This window comes from Cervus canadensis, chromosome 7 (assembly GCF_019320065.1).
Source record: "Cervus canadensis isolate Bull #8, Minnesota chromosome 7, ASM1932006v1, whole genome shotgun sequence".
Classification (NCBI taxonomy): domain Eukaryota; kingdom Metazoa; phylum Chordata; class Mammalia; order Artiodactyla; family Cervidae; genus Cervus; species Cervus canadensis.
The window spans coordinates 4526622-4547793 of NC_057392.1; the positions used below are offsets into that span (position 1 = coordinate 4526622).

The 21172-nt window shown below is 38.0% G+C and overlaps 1 protein-coding gene across 4 annotated transcripts in view; it reads left to right on the forward strand.

Annotated features, from left to right (window-relative positions):
* GK5 (glycerol kinase 5) overlaps positions 1-21172 on the forward strand; it is a 77068-nt gene that overhangs the window by 25228 nt on the left and 30668 nt on the right. For all 4 annotated transcript variants that reach the window (XM_043474211.1, XM_043474212.1, XM_043474213.1 and 1 more), the window contains 6 exons: positions 6005-6098; positions 11248-11379; positions 18720-18795; positions 19315-19376; positions 19459-19532; positions 19728-19788. In XM_043474211.1, coding sequence (XP_043330146.1) covers positions 6005-6098; positions 11248-11379; positions 18720-18795; positions 19315-19376; positions 19459-19532; positions 19728-19788 — 499 coding nt within the window. The remainder of the gene's footprint in view (positions 1-6004; positions 6099-11247; positions 11380-18719; positions 18796-19314; positions 19377-19458; positions 19533-19727; positions 19789-21172) is intronic.

Here is a 21172-nt window from a genome sequence, read left to right on the forward strand (position 1 = left end):
GGGTCACAAAGAGTCGGACATGACTGAAGAGACTTTGCATGCACACATGCAGAACCTATTGAACAGAGTGAAGTAAGTCAGAAAGAGAACAACAAATATATTAATGCCTACATATGGAATCTAGAAAAATGGTACTGATGAACCTATTTGCAGGGCAGGAATAGAGACGCAGATGTAGAGAACAGACATGTGGACACAGTGGGGGAAGGAGAAGGTGGGACAAATTGAGAGAGTAGCATTGGCGTACATGTATACTGCGGCTGCTAAGTCGCTTCGGTCGTGTCCGACTCTGTGTGACCCCATAGACGGCAGCCCGCCAGGCGCCTCTGGCCCTGGGATTCTCTAGGCGAGAACACTGGAGAATTTCCTTCTCCAGTATGTATACTACCACGTGTGAAATAGCTAGTGGGAAGCTGCTGTGTAGCTCAGAGAGCTCAGATCAGTGCTTTGTGACAACCTAGAGGGGTGGGATGGGGGGCTCGGTGGGGGGGAGGCTCAAGAGAGGGGAGATACATGTATACTTACAGCTCATTCACATTGTACAGCAGAAACCAACACAACGTAAAGCAGTTATCCTCCAGTTAAAACTGAACTTAAAAAAATTGGGCCTGTATACTCTGGTGGATTTTGCAGTGCCCTGCAGAACTGGCACAGATGCTTGCCTAGGCTCTGGCCCTCTCAGCTACAGTGGCTTCCCTTGGCACATCTCTTGGAAGATTTAAAGGGCCAGTACCCTTTTTGGGGATTTGGGGGTCGCACGTTTTAGAAAATGTGTGTCAGATCACTAGCTGATCACATAGGAAAGATAACAAGCTTCAGAAACATCAGTGGCCACACGTAACAAGGAATACACAGGATGCAAAACCAGTTTGGAAAAGTCAGAAACTGATAGCTGCAGCTCTCAGAAAGGAATTGGCAATAACCGAGGAGTGGGAAGAACAGATTTCCAGAGCTACCACATTTATTTTCAAAAGAAGGAAAATTTACAGTATCTCACTGAGGGACCTCCCTGGTCGTCCGGTAGTTAAGAATCCGCCTGCCAATGCAGGGGATGTGGATTCTGGCTCTAGTTGGGGAATTAAGATCCCACATGCCTCGGGGCAGCTAAGCCCGAGTGCCACAACTACTGAGCCCACGTGCTGCAAGGAAAGATCTGCATGATGCAGTGAAGACCCCTCACGCTGCAACTAAGACCAACATAGCCATATACATACGTATGTAAATAAATAAACTCAAAAAAATATAAAAAGAGAAGAATCTCACTGACCTGAGTTAAAAACTAGTTGATGTAAGGAATGTTTGATAGATTTATCTTTTACAAACTGAAATTATATATGAAGGTATAAAATTACACATTACAAACAGTATAAAACCATACAGTTCAGAATTCATGCCTTTTCTTAAAACCACTTTCAACTCCCTTAATTGCCCTGCCTTTCCTGTAAACAGCCCCTCTGTATTCAGCCTCACAAGTTATTAAAGCAAGATGTGTTTTTATATATTAAACTAACAAAAAAATCAGTGTGGGTGAGATTATATGGCAAATTTGTTTCACTCACGCATTGCTGTCATATTCTATAATATATTCATGCTTACTTTATAACAAATTGACACCTCCAAACACTTATCAAGGAAAGCTGATGTTCCACACTTCTCCATGTACCACCTGGTAGGGACACCCTAACTGAAAAGGCATTTGACTGTGTGGCATTAGAACAGTCATTATGCAGAACTGATTACAAGATCAAATATAGCAAGTTTTGCCACATTTAAGGAGCTGGAAAATTGTCTTACTCTTTGATTCAGTAATCTCACACTTAAAAGTGGGGGAGGTTTGGGGGAATAGCCCAATAAAAGCAACAGTAGTGCCTTGGCAGTCACTTTTGGAAATAGGGTCATTGCAAATGTAGTTTTTTAATTAGGATGAGGTCATAATGCAGTGGGGTGAACTCTTCATCAAATATGACTGATTTTCTCATGAGAAGACAGACACAGGGACAACACCATCTGAAGAAGGAGGATAGGAGTGATGTGTCTATAAGCCAAGGGATGCCAGAGATTGCTGCACACCCCCAGATCCCTGGGTTGGGAAGGTCCCCTGGAGAAGGGAATGGCTACCCACTCCAGTATTCTGACCTGGAAAATTCCATGCACAGAGGATCCTGGTGGTCTACAGTCCATGGGGTTGGAAAGAGTCGACCATGACCAAGTGACTAATACACACTACGAAACTAGGGATAGATGAGGGCAGATTCTCTTACGGTTCCAGAGGGAGCATGACCCTACCCAACACCATAATTTTGGACTTCTAGCCTCCAGAACTGGGAGACAATAAATTGCTGTTCTTTTAGCCACCCAGTTTGTGATACTTTGTTATGGCAATCCGTAGAAACTAGGGAGCCATGACTAGGCAGTGGGGAAGGAAGAGTCTTTTTAACAAAGGATACTGAGAAAACTGGACATCGACATGCAAAAGAATGAAGTAAGACCCTTACCATATACCAAATATAAAAATTAAGTCAGGGGACTTCCCTGGTGGTCCTGTGGTTGGGACTTTGCACTCCCACTCTGGGGGGCACAAATTCAGTCTGTGGTTGGGAACTGGAATCCCGCATGCCATGCAGCCAAAAAATTTTAAAAGATAAAAATTTATTAAAGAAAAGGTAACTAAAAATGGATCAACGAATAAATTTAAAATACAAATCTAGAAAACTCTTACAAGAAAATGTAGAGGAAATCTTCACCACTGTGGATTTATTATGATTTCTGAAATGACATCCAAAGTGCAGCTAACAAATGAAAAAAGTAGATAAGTTGAACTTCATGAAAATTAAAAACTTTTGTGCATCAAAGAATGCTATTAATATGTTTTTATCTATTTATGATGAGTAATTTAAAAAAATTTTCTTAACTATTAGAATTCTCCAAAATAGAAACAGAATTACCCTAATTTAATCCAAAAATAATAAGAAATAAAGTTGTGTTTAAATTATTTTGGCATAATTATAATTTGCAATTTAAAAATGTGTCTGAAAAAGTTTATGGCCATTGATATCTTAAATTTGATTTCTGAAAACTGACTGAAGCATGTAATATGGAAGATGTGTGTCTTGCTGTGTTTGGCTTCTAATTTCATTTAAGACTGAGGACTAAAACAAACGGAGAATCACTTCTCTAATTGGTAGTAGTAATAATGGTGACCATCTCTGGTGATCCCCATTAATAATGGTGATCATTCAAGGAAAAAGAAGTACTCTCTTCATGATGCAGGTGAATGCTGTGATCCATTAATAAAAGTGAAAACCAGAAAAAAAAAAAAAAAAGAACACTTTGAGTGAAAACTCACAAAGTGGTAGAAAATATTGCAAATTGTACATTTGATAAAGGATTAATATCAAGAATATATAAATAACTCCTATAGCTCAACCATACCACCAAAACCTAGACCCAGTTATGAATTTATGAATGGTCAAAGGCTTGAATAATATTCAAATGGTCAATAAGCACATGAAAAATTCTTGTTGGGGAAATGCAAATCAAAACCACAATGAGGTACCACTTCACACCTCCCAGGATGACTTTAAGTTTTTAAATGTAAAATAACAAGTGTTGGTAAGACTATGGAAAAATTGGAACTCTTATATACTGGTTGTTGAAATGTCAAATGGTGCAGCCACTGTGGAAAACTGTCCGGCAGTTCCTCAGAAAGTAAACATAGAATTACCATATGACCCAGCAATTCTAATCCTTGATATATACACAAAGGAATTGAAAACAGGGACTCAAACAGATACTTTACAGCAGTGTTTATAGCAGCATTATTCACAGTAGCAAGAAGGTGGAAACAGCCCAAGTGTTTGGAGATAGTGGCTATGTTAACACAACATTAATGCCACTGTATTGTGCACTTAAAAATGGTTAAAATGGTAAACTTTATGTTATGTATATTTTACCACAATTAAAAAAAGAATGGATAGAGAGCATGTGAAGGCAAGTTGTTAAAGTGATTTGTTGTTGTTCAGCAGCTAAGTTGTGTCTAACTCTTTTCTTTCCAACTCTCTGTGACCCTATGGACTGTAGCCACCAGGCTCCTCTGTCCATGGAATTTTCCAGGCAAGAGTACTGGAGTGGGTCGTCACTTCCTCCTCTAGGGATCTTCCTGACCCAGGGATCGAACTGCATCTCCTGTGTCTCCTGCATTGGCAGCTGGTTTCTTTACCACTGAGTCACCTGGGAAGCCCCCATTAAAGTGGAAGAACATGTAAATAAGCCTAGTAGGAAAGTAAACCTAGGTGGGGTTCTCAGGAAGAAAAGGGAATGTTTGAGGGATTAAAGGAACGGAAGGTATGTAGGGGGTAAGATTAAGAGAACTGAAATAATATTGAGTTGGCCAAAAAGTTCATTCAGGTTTTTCCATAAAGTGGTACAGAAAAACCCAAACAAACATTGTGGCCAATCCAGTAGCAAGACGTGCCTACTGATACATTACAAAGTTAAGTTTTGAGGTTTTTTTTTTGTTGTTGTTGTTAATTTACCTTTTTTTTTTTTTTTTTTAACAAGTTGGAATTGCAATGTATGTAAAGTTTTTAATCCTGATTTTTTCCCTTTAATATTATACTGTGAGAATTTTCCTCTCATTAAGCTACTTTGTATTTTCATTTGAAGTATACTTGATTTACAATGTTTCAGGTTTACAACAAAGTGATAGAATACCAGTGGTAGAATGTTTCCAGGTGGTAAAGTTGAGGATGTGACCCTGGGTGAGGACTGCTAAAGAAGCGTTGGAAATGACAGTCTTGGGAATTGAACGTGGTCTGGTGGCCCAGACGGCAAAGAGTCTGCCTGCAGTGTGGGAGACCTGGGTTCAGTCCCTGGGTCAGGAAGATCCCCTGGAGAAGCAAATGGTAACCTCCTCGAGAATTCGATGGACAGAGGAGCCTGATGGGCTACAGTCCACGGGGTCACAAAGAGTTGGACTTCCCTGAGGGACTAACACTGACTTTTTTCACTTTCATGGTCACGCAGGGGTAATGTTTCCTCCTGGAGGAAAGGCAGTAAGCCAGCCAGGGCTGGGTGCTGGAGCTGAGTGGATGACAGTGATTGATTTGCAGGAGCCTCAAAGGAAAAAGTATTTATTTCTACTATATTTCTTAGAGCTATACTTTTATTGTAGTGTTGACCCAGTTTGTTGGATTTATTTTTTTTTTTGGACAAATTTTGGGAAGCCTGGTAGGTTGCCAGTGACTAACCAGTCCTAAAGTTGAGAGGCGTAAAGTAGGATAAAGCTACATTTCAGCACTCCTGTTCAGTTCAGTTCAGTCACTCAGTCGTGTCCGACTCTTTGTGACCCCATGAACTGCAGCACGCCAGGCCTCTCTGTCCATCACCAACCCCCAGAGTCCACCCAAACCCGTGTCCATTGAGTCGGTGATGCCATCCAACCATCTCATCCTCTGTCGTCCCCTTCTCCTCCTGCTCTCAGTCTTTCCCAGCATCAGGGTCTTTCAAATGAGTCAGCTCTTCGCATCAGGTGGTCAAAATATTGGAGTTTCAGCTTCACCATCAGTCCTTCCAATGAACACCCAGGACTGATCTCCTGTAGGTACAGTTTTTATCTGATTGTGTACATCAAGATAAGTACAATGAAAGGAAAAAGCATTGGCTTCTTTTTCTTGTTTTTAAAGTTGTATCAGCATCTTTAAAGATGTTTCATCAGTTTTGCTTTGTTTTTGGAAGTGCCCACATTGTCGTGCTTCAAAAAGGAAAGCTTTTTGGATAGAATCTGATTGAAAATTTTTTGCTATATATCACATAATTGTTACAAAGTGTGCTCAATTTGTCAAATCAAAAAGAAGAGACATTCAGAGAGCCCCACCTAGTTAAATCATATGTTGAAATTACAGTTTGGCCTCTAAATTTGTTTTCTCTTATGGCGGCAGATCTTTTATATAATGTAGTCACTGATTTATAATGAGTCTCAAAATACTGTTTCCATCTTTCTTAGGAAAACAGGAAAGCATTTCCACAACTTCATTAGTTGGCAAGACCTAAGAGCTATTGAACTTGTAAAATCTTGGAATAATTCTCTTTTAATGAAGGTAATCTTTTCCTTATGTTCTGCGATTTGGATGTTACTGTTTTTCCTGTATATATTCTTTAGCTGTATGCTGAATTATATAATCTACTGATGATGTTTTAGGACATTAAGAAGAGAATACACACATGCACACTCCCATACTAGTGAAATTTAATAGAAGTTGCCCAGAAGTACGTGTGGTGGGTTGAAGTGCTTAACAGCTGCTCTTCATGAAGTCCTGAGGAGGCTGGGGTGGGCCAGAGGTTCACAAGTTATTGAGAATTCATTTTTATTCCTGGAGAAATAGAAAAAATACAGACTGTGTCCAGAAATAGGTACAGACCATGTCCAGATTTTATCATCTGGACATAGTTATAAAAGTGGAGAATGGATATTGAGGTAGATAACTAGCTGACTGCCTGACTGCTGCAACCTTTCAGCATGATGCCTGGCATGTGGTAAGGCAGGGACAACGCTGGTAATGACCGTGGCAGGAGTTGCGATATATCCCTCAGAAGTGTGAGGTTTCTGAGTTAAAGAGGAAGGCAGATTTCCAGCTCCTCAAATGTGGTGATACCTGCAATATTTGGTCTTATAACCAAGACCAAATATTATTATATTATATTATACCAAATATTAATTATAAGACTAACTATGCAATATAGATTATTTTAATGCTTCTAATACCACACAGTTAAATGCTTTCTCAGCTAGGCTGCCCTTACCAGGTGACGTATAGGGGAGTGTCCGGAACATCAGGTTTCCTTGATAGGTGTTTGAAGACATTAATTTTATATGAAAAGCAAGTCCAAATATTGGGTTGGCCAAAAAGTTTGTTTGGCTTTTTCATAACATCATGTGGGAAAACCAAACCAACTTTTTGGCCAACCCAACATATTATAAATATGGCAGTAATACAAGAATGAAGCATATCTGCCGTAATCTCACCCACACTGATTTTTTTTTTGTTTAATATATAAAAATATATTTGCCCTTAATAGCTTGTGAAGCTGAATATCAGAGATGCTGTTTACAGAAAGACAGAGCAAGGGTGTTGGAAGTGGTTAGAAGAAAATGTTGTGAACTTTGGTATAATTTAAAATTGTACTGTTTATAATGTGCAGTGTTATACTTTAACATATAATTTTAGTTTTTAATCAGTAAATTCATTAGACATTCCTTAAGTTGGTCACTGAAGTGTTTAAAATGTTTATGCCTTTGAAAATAAATTGTGAAAACTTTTATTTCTGTAGAATAAGCCCCAAATCTCAAGTCGTGACATAAAATTGGCATCAAGCACAAAGCTGAACATTTAAAGGACTTTAGCCACTTGATACTGAACATGTCTATGATGTAACTTTCGGCCTCTCCTAGCAGAGAAATGCACACAAACAGATTCTTAAGAGTTTAGCACACAAAATTGCAGAGCTGGTCCTGCTGAAGGAACCCTACCCTGTGATTGTCCTTTTCCAGATGCTTCTGGTGACAACAGAGATGGAAGTTCTTGGAAACGTTTAGGGAGAATATGCCAGAGCTGGCACCAAGGCCATTAGCCACCACTGCCCCCAGGCAAAGTGATGAAGTCACTGAGGCATGGTGGCCATCTCCTGGCCATTTTCCTCCAGACACCCACGCTTCTTCTCACTGTGGTCCTGATTCTTGCCTCATGGCTGCTAAGGCTTTTCTTTGCTTTTAGCATAAAATCCTCACTTCTTACCATAGTTTGACCCTGACCTCTTTCCAGACCCCGCTCTCCCTGAAGCTGCTAAGGGTTAGGCTCCAGCTTTGCCAGCCCTCGAGCCCTTTCTCACCCTAAAGCCCTCTTACCTGCAAGGGGCTCCCTCCTCCATCATGGCTGGGCTCTTCTCATCCTTCAGGGCTCGGCTCACCGTCCCCTCCTCTGTGGGAGCCCTTCTCTGCCATCTTATTTATGGCAGCATCCCCCGCCTCCAGTCCAGTGTTGATTACTGTAGTTTCTTTCACAGTAGTCATCAAACTTCAAAGATCTAACACACATTTCTTAACTGAAGTCTTAATTGAGACAATTGTAGATTCACGTGCAGTTGTAAGAAATAATACAGAGATCCCTTATATGTTTCACAGTGTCTCTTAAGTGGTAACATTTCACAAAACTATAGCATAATATTAAACCAGAATGTTGACATTAATATATTCCATAGATCTTATTCAGATTTCCCCAGTTTTACTTGTGCTCATTTCTGTTTATAGGTGTATGTGTTTTAATTTCCATAGTTTTTACTGTACCTTCATTTACCTGACACCACAGTCAAGGCACTGAATACTTCCATCACTACAAGGATCTCTCATGCTGCTTTTTTATAACCACATCTGCCTCCCTCTTGCGTTCCTCCCCACCCTCTCCTGTCCCTAGCTCATTGCAACCACTAACCTGTCCTTCATTACAAATTTTTCTCGTTTCAAAAATGTGAGACATGTGGCATCATGCCTCATAACCTTTTTGAATCTGGGTCATTTTTCGCTTAGTATGATTCCCTGGAGAACACAAGTTGTTACATGTATCAGTAGCTCCTCTCTCTTTATTGCCGAGATTTATTCATGTGCCACCTGTTGAGGGACATCTGTGCTAGATTCAGTTTGGGGCTGTCCGATAAAGCTGTTATGAACATTTGCTTATGGGGTTTTCTGCGAGCATAAGTTTTCGTTTCTCTGAGATAAGTACCCCAAGGGGATGACTGCTAGAATATAGGGTAATTGTGTGTTTTGTTTATAAGAAAATAAGTGCTGTACTTTTTTTTCAGAGTGGTTGTACCATTTACATTTCCACCAGCAGTGTATGAGTTGTAAGATGTGTATTCTTTCTAATTTTGAAAAGAATGACTTTTAAAATGAAAGTTGCCCAGTCGTGTCTGACTCTTTGCTACCCCACGGACTATACAGTCCATGAAATTCTCCAGACCAGAATACTGGAGTGGGTAGCCTTTCCCTTCTCCAGGGGATCTTCCCAACCCAGGGATCAAATCCAGGTCTCCCACATTGCGGGTGGATTCTTTACCAGCTGAACCTCAAGGGAAGCCCAAGAATACTGGAGTGGGTAGCCTATCCCTTCTTCAGGGGATCTTCCCAACCCAGGAATTGAACCGGGGTCTCCTGAATTGCAGGCGGATTCTTTACCAACTGAGCTATCAGGGAAGCCTGATGATTTTTAAACAGGATGCGTTTTTAATCATCAGGGATTTTTTTTGTCATTTTAACCGTGAATTATATCTTAGCATTATGTCATAATGTAACTTACAGCATTTTTTCTTATTTAGTAGTACATTAAATAGGGGCTTATTATAGAACCATTGTATTCTTGGATGATCTCATTTATTGATTTGATTACTTCTTTACCTGTCTCTTCCTGCTAGAATGTAAATTTCAAGAAGACGGGGATTCTGCCTGTTGTTTGGTCTATTTTCTCAGGGCCTTAGCACTGTTCTTGGGACTTGGAAGGCACTCAATAAATAGTTGTTAAGTATATGAACAAAGGAAATGGCAACCCACTCCAGTACTCTTGCCTGGAAAATCCCATGGATGGAGGAGCCTGGTAGGCTACAGTCCATGGGATCGGAAAGAGTCGGACAGGACGGAGCAACTTCACTTTCACTTTCATATGAACAAAAGTGTTCATTGTTTGTATGTTGATTAAAAGTGCAGGTGTTAGAAGTCTTAATATTTTTGGTGTGCCCCCACCAAAGTATCTACATTTTAACAGAAGATCCTTGAAGGATCCCAAATCTAAGTTTTTATAGAGAAAAATCTAGTTGCTTGTAGAGGAAGAACTTACTTCAATTTGAAGCATTTCTTAACATATAACACATCAGAAAGAGGATTATTAAATACTTTTAAAAAAACTCTTATATTTAATAAGTAATGTAAAGCGCAGAAGGTCAGAGTGCGGAAGGTTGGAGTACTGAACAGGGTGAAAAGGAGGGTACAACTTCTAGTTATAAGATGAATAACCTGGAGAAGGAAACGGCAACCCACTCCAGTACCCTTGCCTAGAAAATCCCATGGACGGAGGAGCCTGGTGTCCATGGGGTATCTCAAAGAGTCAGAACTGAGCGACTTCACTTTCATCAATAAATTACAATTTTCAAACTCAAAAAAAAAAAAAAAAAAGATGAATAAGGTCTGGGAATCTAACGTGTAATGTGATGACTATAGTTAATAATTCTATATTGTATAACTGAAATTTGCTAAGGGAGTAGAACTTAAATGCTCTCATCAAAAAGCAAGAAAAGGTGAAAAAAATTGAAGTCTACTTGTTCAAAAAAAAGGAAGAACAAAACTGTAATGAGAGAACTGAGTCTACATGTTTATTGATTGATGTCTTATGTTAAAAATGAAAGAAAAATAAATTTGTATTTCTATTTTAAATAAACCAAAATCTTTCAATGTCTTTTGGGGAGGAGTAGGAATAACAGAGGAAAATATGCAAGTAGATAAATTCTCTATAATTGAATTTTTTGCAAAACATCAGTTTCAGAAGTTGAGTTGTCCATCTGCATCCTTGTCGTTAGGTAGCAGGATACGTGTTTATTTTGTTGTTTTGGGGGGTTTTTTAGTATGTCTTACAAACCTTAAAACTCGATGCTAGTTTTTTGTATAAGGCTTTTTTTTTTTCCAATTAAAGATTTTGCATACTAAGAAGTAAACGTAAAACTGTATATTTCATCTTCAATCATTAGAGAAATATAAATAGTATATTTAAATAAAAAAATTCATCCCAAATTTTAAACACAGTGTGTAGGGAAACGTCCCTTCTGGGTTAATACTAAGTTGATGAAAAATATATTTCTAATAGAAAAATAGCCTTTTCCCTTGACTCTCTTGCTTTACTTCCATAGTTAAAAAATAGGTAAAGAGGTAAAAAATAACTATTTTTTAAACTATTTTTTAAAAGGTTTTTGTAAGTACTTGAGCCTCTAATGTTTTAAAGATATTCATGGTGTGTCACGTTTCATATTTTAGACTGCAAATTGTCCTCTCAGGGTGCTTTGCTTGATTTCCTATGTGCTGAGGACACTATAGAAAGAGTTAAAGAAGTTGTTTGCTGTTGAGTTTGTTTGCATGTATATAGAATTGATATAGAAACATCAAACGCCACTAAACACATTTTTCTAAAATATCTTTTTTTAAAAAAATAGCTCATACACAGTTCCTGCCGAATACTGCACTTTTTCACTAGAAGTAAACAATTTCTAGCAGCCAGTTTGTTCACTTTCACAACTCAGCATGTTTCTTTGAGATTGGCCTGGATTTTGCAGAACCTGACTGAGGTAAGGAAAGATTGTGTGTGTGTGTGTGTTTGAGGGATGAAAAAAATGGAAAGAATAAGGATATTAATTTGATTATTTGAGGGAAAATTGTGTCTACCACATTGGGTTGGAAGACAAGGAATCTTTACTCAATATTTCTTTAAACCATTTTTATGGTGAATCATGTCACATATAGAAAAGTAAATGAACTAAAATGTACCTACCACTCAGTGATATTTTGTGGAGCAAACATCTGTTTAATACTACTTGAATCAAGAAATAGAACACTGTGGCACTGTGTGTTACATTTTCTTTCCATTTTTGTAACTTACGTGTTTATTCCTCGGCACTACACTTAGCTTTCTTTGCTGGGATATTTTCGAACTTTGTAAATGGATTCATACAGTGTTTATTCTTTTGTGTCTGACTCCTTTTGCTTAGCGTTATATTTGTGAAATATACCCACATTGTGTGTAAATTAATTTTCTTATATTCTCATTTCTGTTTAGTGTTCAGCATATGATTTTACCATGGTGTATGTATCCATTCTGTTCACCTACATTTGTGTTATTTCCAGTCTGGGGCCATTATGAATAATGCTGTGTATTTCTATTGCTGTAAATGTATTTCTATTGCATCTATACATGGGAATGGAATTTTTTAGGGCATAAAGGTGTATATATATTTTCACCTTTAGTGGATAATATCAAACGTTTTTCCACTTTTTGTCAGTTTACACACCCCTGAGCAGTGAATAAGAGAGTTTATAATTTCATTTACCATCATAATTGATATTATCAGTCTTTAATTTTAGCCATTTTGGTGGGTGGGGTGGTGATATTTCATTGTGGCTTTAGACTAGATTAAAAAAATGAAATCAAACTGTGTGCTATGTTACAGGAGACATACTTCAGACCAAAAAAACAGATCAGTTAAGATTAAATGGGGAGTTCCCTTGTGGTCTAGAGTGCGTTAGAGTTCTAGGCTTTCACTTCTGGGGTCCAGATTCAGTCCCTGATCAGCATGCCCCTCCCAAAAAAAGAAAATGCAAAAGTCTAATAAATGAGTCAAAATGATGCTTAAATAAAAGAGTAAATGGATGGAATCTACTATGCAGAACAGACTCACAGACATATAGAAGACAGACATGATTACCAAGGGCCAGAGGGAGTTGTTGAGGGAAAGATTGAGTCTGAGATTAGCTGATGCAAATTGAGAGTCTGAGATTAGCTGATGAATATATAGGATGACAAGGACTTACTCTGTAGCACACAGAGCTACAATCAATATTCTGTGATAAACTATAATGGAAAAAATATGAAAAAGTATATATATATATAATTGAATCATTCTGCTATATAGCAGAAATTTATACAACAATGTGAATCAGCTATACCTCAGTGAAGTATTTTTTTAAAAAGTCAATGGATAGAAAAGATGTCCATGTAAACAGCAGCCATAAGCTAAGTGACTATGCTAATATTAGATAAAACAGACTTTAAAAACAAACAAAAATTTTACTAAAGATAAAGAAGAGCATTTTATAATAATAAGTCAATCCATCGGAAATATACAACAGTTACAAACTTGTATGCACCTAATAACAGTGTTCTAAAATACAGGAACAAAAACTGGCAGAACCAAAAGGGAAAATAAACAATTCCCATCAGTGGTAGTTGGAGATGTCAGTACCCCACTTCAATAATTGGTAGAACAGCTGGAGAGAAGATTAATAAAGAAACAGAAAACTTGAACAATAGCATAAACTAACTAGACCTAATAGACTTTTATAGAAAACTAATAATAACAGGATATACATTCTTCTTACGTGTGTATGGAAGCTTCTCTAGGATAGACTATATTCTACACCATAATACAGTCTCAGTACAGAAATTATACAAAGTATTTCTATGACTACAAAGGAATGAAATTTGAAATAAATAATAGGAAGTTGGGAAGTTCAAAACTATGTGGAAATTAAACAAAGCAATTTAAATAATCGGTTAAAAAAAGAAATCCCAAGAAAAATTAGAAAATATTTTGAGATGAATGAAAATGAATGAAAACATAGTATACCAAAATGTGATGTAGCAAGAATAGTGTTTACAGGGAAATATTGATTAAGACTATATTACATAGAGAGACTACATTAAAACAAATCTAATATTCTATCTTAAGACACTGAAAAAAAAATGAGCAAACTAAACTCAAACAAGCAGAAGGAAAGTAATATAAAGACTAGAGTGAAAACTGTTCAAATAAAGAATAGAAAAACAGTTGTAAAAAATCAACAGAATCAAAAGTTGGTTTGAAAAGATTAGCTAGACTGACAAAGAAAAAGAAAAAAAAAAAAAGAAGATCCAGATAACTAAAATTATGAATGAAAAAGTTAATATTAATTCCAGCTTCACTGAAGTGAAAAGCATTAGACAATACTATGAACAAGTGTATGCCAGCAAATTAGATAACTTGAATAAAAGGGGAAATTTCTTAAAATGCACAAACTACTCAGACTGATTCAAGAAGATATATGCAAGCTGAATAAATCATTTGTCCTTTAAGAAATTAATACATTTTAATTTCAGAGGAGTTTTAGGTTTACAGAAACCTTGAGCAGAAAGTACAGAGTTTCTATATTCCCCCAATACAGTTTTCCTATTATTAACATTTTGCATTCATTATGCTGCATGTTACAATTGATTAATTAATAGTGACACATTATTATAAAGTATTATTGTGATATATCTACAATTACAGTATCATTCACAGTGGTTTCACTGTGCAGATTTTATATGAACATAAATTTTCACCTCATTTGGGTAAATACCTAGGTATGCAATTGCTGGATGATAAGGTAAGAGTATGTTTTAAATTTGTTAAGAAACTGCCAAATTGTCTTCCAAAGTGGTTCTACCATTTTGCATTCATCCCTATGGTGAATGGGAGTTGCTTCATATCCTTGCTACGTTTGATGTCAGTACTTTGGATTTTAGCTATTCTAATAGTTGTGAGTTTGTGAAGTGGAGAAGGAAATGGCAACCCACTCCACTATTCTTGCCTGGAGAATCCCATGACAGAGGAATCTGGTGGGCTACAGTCCATGGGCTTCCCTGGTGGCTCAGATGGTAAAGCGTCTGCCTGCAAAGCGGGAGACCTGGGTTCAATCCCTGGGTTGGAAAGATCCTCTGGAGAAGGAAATGGCAACCCACTCCAGTACTCTTTCCTGGAGAATTCCATGAATGGAGGAGCCTGGTAGGCTACAGTCCGTGGGGTAGCAAAGAGTCAAAGAGTCAGACACGACTGAGGGATTCACTTTCGCTTTCACAGTTCATGGGGTTGCAAAGAGTTGGACATGACTGAGTGACTAACACATAATAGTTGTGAAGTAGTATCTCATTGGTTTAATTTACAATTTCCTGGTAACATGTGATACAGAAATATGACTCTACTTTTATTTCTTATTCTTTATGTTGATACGGACCTGCAGGATATATTGACTAGAAAGGATGACTGCAAAGATCCTTTTCTCATCCTGATCTTGAAACAAAAGCTTTCAACATTTCACCATTTAGTATGAATCTATGATAGGTTTTCTTTAGATATTTTTTATCAAATCTAAGGAAATACTCTCCTTTTCCTGTTTGCTAAGATGTTTTGTTATGTGTGGATGCTGACTTTATCAAACACATTTTCTGCACTTATCTCAGTGCAGAACCTGCTTGGGCCTCATGTGTGCATGCGTGCTGAGTTGCTTCAGTCATATTCGACCATGTCTGACCCCATGGACTATAGCCCACCAGGCTCCTCTGTTCATGGGATTCTCCAGGCAAGAATACTGAAGTGGGTTACCATTCTCTTCTCCAGAGGATCTTCCCAACCCAGGGCTGGAACTCATGTCTCTTACATCGCCTGCATTGGCAGGCGGGTCCTTTACCACTAGTACCACCTGGGAAGCTTGGGCCTTGTAGGATGTTTTAAATTCATTGCTTGATATCTTGTTGATTTGGAAAACTTATCAACTGTTATCTTCAAGTGTAAATTTCTGCTCCATTCTCCTTCTAAAAGTCTGCTTACATGTATGTTAGATCTTTTGACTAAATCCTTTTTGACTCCTCCTCTTTATTATATATTTTCCATTCTTTGGTCTCTATGGGCCTTATTTTGAGTATTTTCATCTAACCTGTCTTCCAACTCTTTTATTATTTCTTTGTTTCTAATACACTATTATTAAAACCCAACCCTTAAGTTCTTAGTTTTTTAGTTTTAGGATTTCTTTCCACCCTCATGCCCCAAATCAGCATGGTATTTTAAAAGTCCATGGCTAGTATCTGTAACTCCTATGGTTTGTTTCTTTCTCCTTCCCACCCTCACCAGCTACCCCTGCCGTAATGTTCTACTGTTTCCTCATATGCCTGATTACTTTGTTATTATTCAGTCACTAAGTCATGTCTGACTCCTTGTGATGCCGTGGGCTGCAGTACACCAGGCTTCCCTGTCCTTCACCATCTCCCAGATTTGCTCAAACTCATGTCCACTGAGTAGGTGATGCTGTCCAACTATCTCAGCCTCTGTTGCCCCTTTTCCTCCTGCTTTCAGTCTTTCCCAGCATCAGGGTCTTTTCCAATGAATCAGCTCTTCGCATCAGGTGGCCAAAGTATTGGAGCTTTAGCTTCAGCATCAGTCCTTCTAATGAATATCAGGGTTGATTTCCTTTAGGATTGACTGGTTTGATTGCAGGGTGACAATATACAGCCTTGACGTACTCCTTTCTCCATTGTTTCACGTCTGGTTCTAACTGTTGCTTCTTGACCTGCACACAGGTTTCTCAGGAGGTAGATATGATGGTCTGGTATTCTTATCGCTTTAAGAATTTTCCACAGTTTGTTGCGATCCACACAGTCAAAGGCTTTAGCGTAGTCAATGAAGCGTAAGTAGATATTTTTCTGGAATTCTCTTGCTTTTTCTGTGATCCAGAGGATGTTGGCAATTTGATCTCTGGTTCCTCACCTTTTCTAAATCCAGCTTGATTGAAATGATTCAAAGCTGAGATGGAGTTCCTGTAAGAAGCTTTTAGTTTACCCCTACTCCTAGAGTAGAGTCATTTGGAGTCTTAACCCAATGTAAAGAGGATTGCTCTTGGTCCTCCTGCTTTAGGAAGCCCTGATACCACTCTGTCCCTCGGTAACCTCATGAGGACCTACTGCCTATCAGAGGGGCTGGCCCTGAAGTAGTTTTTAAATGAACAAGTGAGTTTACTACCTGGTGGGCATTGTTGCTACTCGCTGAAATGCAGACTAACCTTTGGAGACTTGCCTGTTGGTCTAGTGGTTAGGACTGCACTCCCAGTGCCAGGGGCACAGATTCAGTCCCTGGTCAGGGAACTAGGATCATGACACATGGCATGGCAAAAAAGAAAGATGCAGGTGAACCTTCATCTAATTCGAAACAAATTGTAGAATCACAATTTCTAGATTTAAAGTTTGAAATATCATTATTTTACTTTAAGTACTCCATATTTAGGGTTTCCCAGGTGGCTCAGCGGTAGAGAATCCGCCTGCAGGGTAGGAGTCACAGGAGATACAGGTTCAGTCACTGAGTCTGGAAGATCCCCTGGGGGAGGGCATGGCAACCCACTCCATGTTCTTGCCTGGAGAATCCCATGGACAGAAGAACCCGGGGGGCTACAGCCTAAGGGGTTGCGAAGAGTTGGACACCACTGAAGCAGCCTAGCATGCATGTACACACTCCATATTTAAGTGGTATTATACCTGACTCTTCAAAATACTTGTTATAAGGAATCTACAGATGGCTTCTCTTTTTAAAACTTATGCCATTCATCTTCTTTTATTGATCCCTTCTACTATTAAAGTACAATTCATTCTTAAATGTGTTCATTTGTTGTTTTTTTACCTCATTTATTTAGCAAGTTTTTTTTTTTTTTTTTAACATCTGTTATTTGAAAGGGATGTTCCTAGGTGTTGGAGTTATAAATGTAACCTAGTTCCTGCTCTTAAGGAGCTTAGGGAATGGATGGTGTTGTGAGATAATGACTGTATGGAAGATGTCCTTGAATGCTGGGTTGGGCACATCCAGGAAATGCTTGTCCTAAAGGACAAATAAGAGTTGCAGAGATAATCAAGTAGGATTCGGGGAATTGTTTTCCAGTAAGTTAACGATATCTTTACAAGCATGGCAGTTTCTCTGTTAGCTAGTTTAAGGAGGTTTTGATTCTTTTTTTTGCTTTGGCAGATTTCTTCTGTGATGTGCCAAGTAAGTAATATTTTAGACTTTCAGAGATCATGAGGATTCCCTCACAACGAGTCCACCACTCTAGCATGAAAGTAGTCATAAATAATATATAAAGAAAGGAGTGTGGCTGTGTTCTGTGTCTGGTAAAACTTTAAGGAAATGAAAAGTTGAATTTCATGTTTTATGTGTCACAAAGTATTCTTTTTGTTTTTTTTAACCATTATAAAATTATAAAAGCATTCTTAACTTGTGATACAGAAACAGGCAACTGGTTTGATTTGACATGTGAGCTTTATTGTGCTATATCCCATTTTAGACTTTCTATATTTAGACATATTTGTATATGTAAACTAAAAAATAGATACACTTTTCCTTCATCACAAAAGTAAGCATACTTAGTGTAAAACTAAAGCCTTTTGTACTCTATAGTAATTGCTTAGAATTGTTGAGGGTCAATTCTAGAAATTATTTCTCTATATATTAATTTTTATAAAAAATGGGATGATACTGTGTTTAGTGATTGGCACTTGATCATGCACTTAATAATTTATCCTTTTTGAACTGTCAGGTGAGTGTATGCTCCTCGGTTCTGTCTTGTCACAACAAAGATTTGGAGCAATGGACATTAAAGTCCTGGGTGCATCACAGCTCTTGGGTCTTGGACAAACTGTGTTATAGCTCTTAGACAAATCAGTTACAGCTCTATTTTATTTAGAAGATAGCGGGAGAATCCATCCTCGAAGCGTGAGGGCATGCCAACCCAAAGACACTAGGAGAAGAGAGTGGGGGAGTGTGCCAGCACGTGGGAGAGAGAGAGAGAGAAAGAGAGAGAGCGCACGCATATGGTGGGGGGCGGGGGGAGAGCCCTTTGGTTCCTCTCTTTATAAGTTTTTCCCTCCCCCTGGGCCTACCCTATGCAAATTGGGCTACCCAGGAGTGCTGTTTGGTCTACCTGAAGTCCTCACTCCGGTCCTCCGACCTTCCTTTGACCTTCCTCTGTTCTATTTTCGCAGGCTTTTCCCTTCCTTGTCTTTTAGGCACCGCCATTTTGGACCCCTGTTTCCTATTCTAACTACCTAACAGAACTGATCATGTGCTGTTGTGTTTTCAAGGTGCGAAAGGCAGTGGAAGAAGAAAATTGCTGCTTTGGGACTGTTGATACCTGGCTGTTACATAAGCTCACAAAAGGTAAAGGTGATTTGATAGATCTGCTCAAGAAACTGGAATTTGACCGATAGAAATCATTCATCTTAAGTGAAAGTTTTAAACTTTTTCCCCCATATCCCAGACATCCTGTTTTCTTTTGGGACCCTAGTAACTTCCTGTTACAGTAAAGCTAGATTAATTTCAGCTATTTTCTAAGAGAAAAGTGATTTTTAAATTGTGATGACACCTCAAACGTAAGACTGAGAACCCTGGTAAGACTTGAGTTCAATACCGAATCTGCTTCTTTGCAACTATACCTAGAGTATGTATAGCTGTAGGTAATCGCATTGCTTCTCTGAGCCCCTTTCCTCATCTTTAAACTAGGAATCATGATCTGACAATGTGCCTAAAGGCGTTAAACAGGAAGTTACTTTGGAGACTTTGCACTGGAAATGCGCATTTGAAATGAATTTGAGAGCAGGCAAGGTTGAGACTGCTAAGGATATGGGTGTAGATTGACATTACCTGATAATAAATAGATCATTTCCAATGTAAATTTAGGTTCTGAATTTGCCACGGATTTTTCAAATGCCAGCACAACTGGACTTTTTGATCCATATGAGGTGAAATTTTTTCCCCTTCTTTTTGAATCACCAATTTTTGTGTAATTTAGCTAGAATTCTGATGACATATTTTTATGCCCAGATGTGTTGGAGCAAGATCATTACCTCCCTGCTTTCAATCCCGCTGTCTCTCCTGCCTCCTGTGAAGGATACGAGGTAATAATGAAAATCAGATATAGAAACCAGCAAAATTGTCCCTGAATTCACCTTGCCTTTGTGGGGAAAAGCATTTTATCATTATTACACCTCCAAGGTGCTTGTACGTTCATTATGTAACTTTTGGGCTATGCTTAATTTTAGAATTAATATTTCTAGAGCTGTAACTTACTTTTTAATCTATTTTATTTGAAGCCACAATTTTGGATCAGTAGATGAAGAGATATTTGGTGTGCCTATACCAATAGTGGCCTTGGTAAGTAGAAAACTTGAGGTTTTTCCTTGTATAGTATAAACTAAATGAATATCTGTGAATAGTTGGGTTTAGTTTAAGAAACACAAACATCCTTGCATAATAGAGTGTCTTTTTTCTTTTTAAGTTAAAGGGCCCTGAATATAATCAGAAGGATTCTGTTTTCTGCAAAGGGGACCGATGGGCTAGTGTTCTATCATGGAAATTCTTTATAACTTTTCCTGACTTCTATATATGTCATTTTTCAGAAAAGTACTATGTTAAATTTTTAGAAAATGTATTCTGAGTAATATGTGGTTTATATTTGATATTCTGAGATAGAAAGCAGTGATAGGGCCAATGCTTAATTTATATTCAATATAATGAGAAACTGTGAGAGGGCAATTAAAATAAAGAAGACAAATATTTGCATTTTATTTTTTATTATTTTTTAAAGTGTATTTACATTTTATAAAACCCTTCGTCTACTGAGACAGTAAAGAATCTGTGGATGAGTGAAAAATTAGCTGTTTCTGGTTTTTGAGGTTTCTTTGTTTCTTTTTAGCAATTAATTAATTAATCTGGCTGTGCCAGATCTTAGCTGATACATGCGGGATCTTTAGTTGTGGCATGTGAACTCTTAGTTGTAACATGTGGGATCTAGTTTCCTGATTAGGGATCAAACCCAGGCCCACTGCATTGCGAGCATAGTCATAGCCACTGGACCACCAATAAAGTCCCTGAGGTTTCTTTCTTGACTATAGAGACTCAGGCCTTGCTTTTAATTTCCTGTAGCAGTTTAAGAAGGAGGTATAGAACATCTGACCCTAGATAGACAATCACTCCAGTAGGTGGAGGAGTCAAGTGAGGGGAGGGGAATTTAATTCTCAAATTACAAGTTCCTTGGAGAAGATCAGTCTTATTTAACTCGGAGTAGGCTCAGGTTTAGATTAAGGTATGGCTAGAAAACTTATTGATTAGTGAGAAAGCATTCTTCATGTGAGTTTTGGTTCTGAAAATATTGCTGTGTACATATATTAAATATATCTGCATGTAGTTACATTAGCAAAATGTTATAGGGAGTTCCCTGGTGACCTGGTACTTAGGGTTTGACACTTTCACTGTCATGGCTGGGGTTCAATTCCTGATGAGGGGACTGAGATCCCACAAGCCGTGTGTTGTGACCAAAAAAAAAAAGTTATAATTTTTCTTTTTAACAAAAATGTATGGTTGGGAAATATATGGTTTTAACCTACATCTACTTATTCATCTATGCTACTTCTTAAAAGGGAAATTTGTGTGGTCTGTTATTTTGACTAATGAATGAAGGTGCTTGCAAGTTGCAAATGACCAACCTTAGCTGTTTTTTCTGCACATATTTTATTCTGACTTTTGTTATTAAGATTAT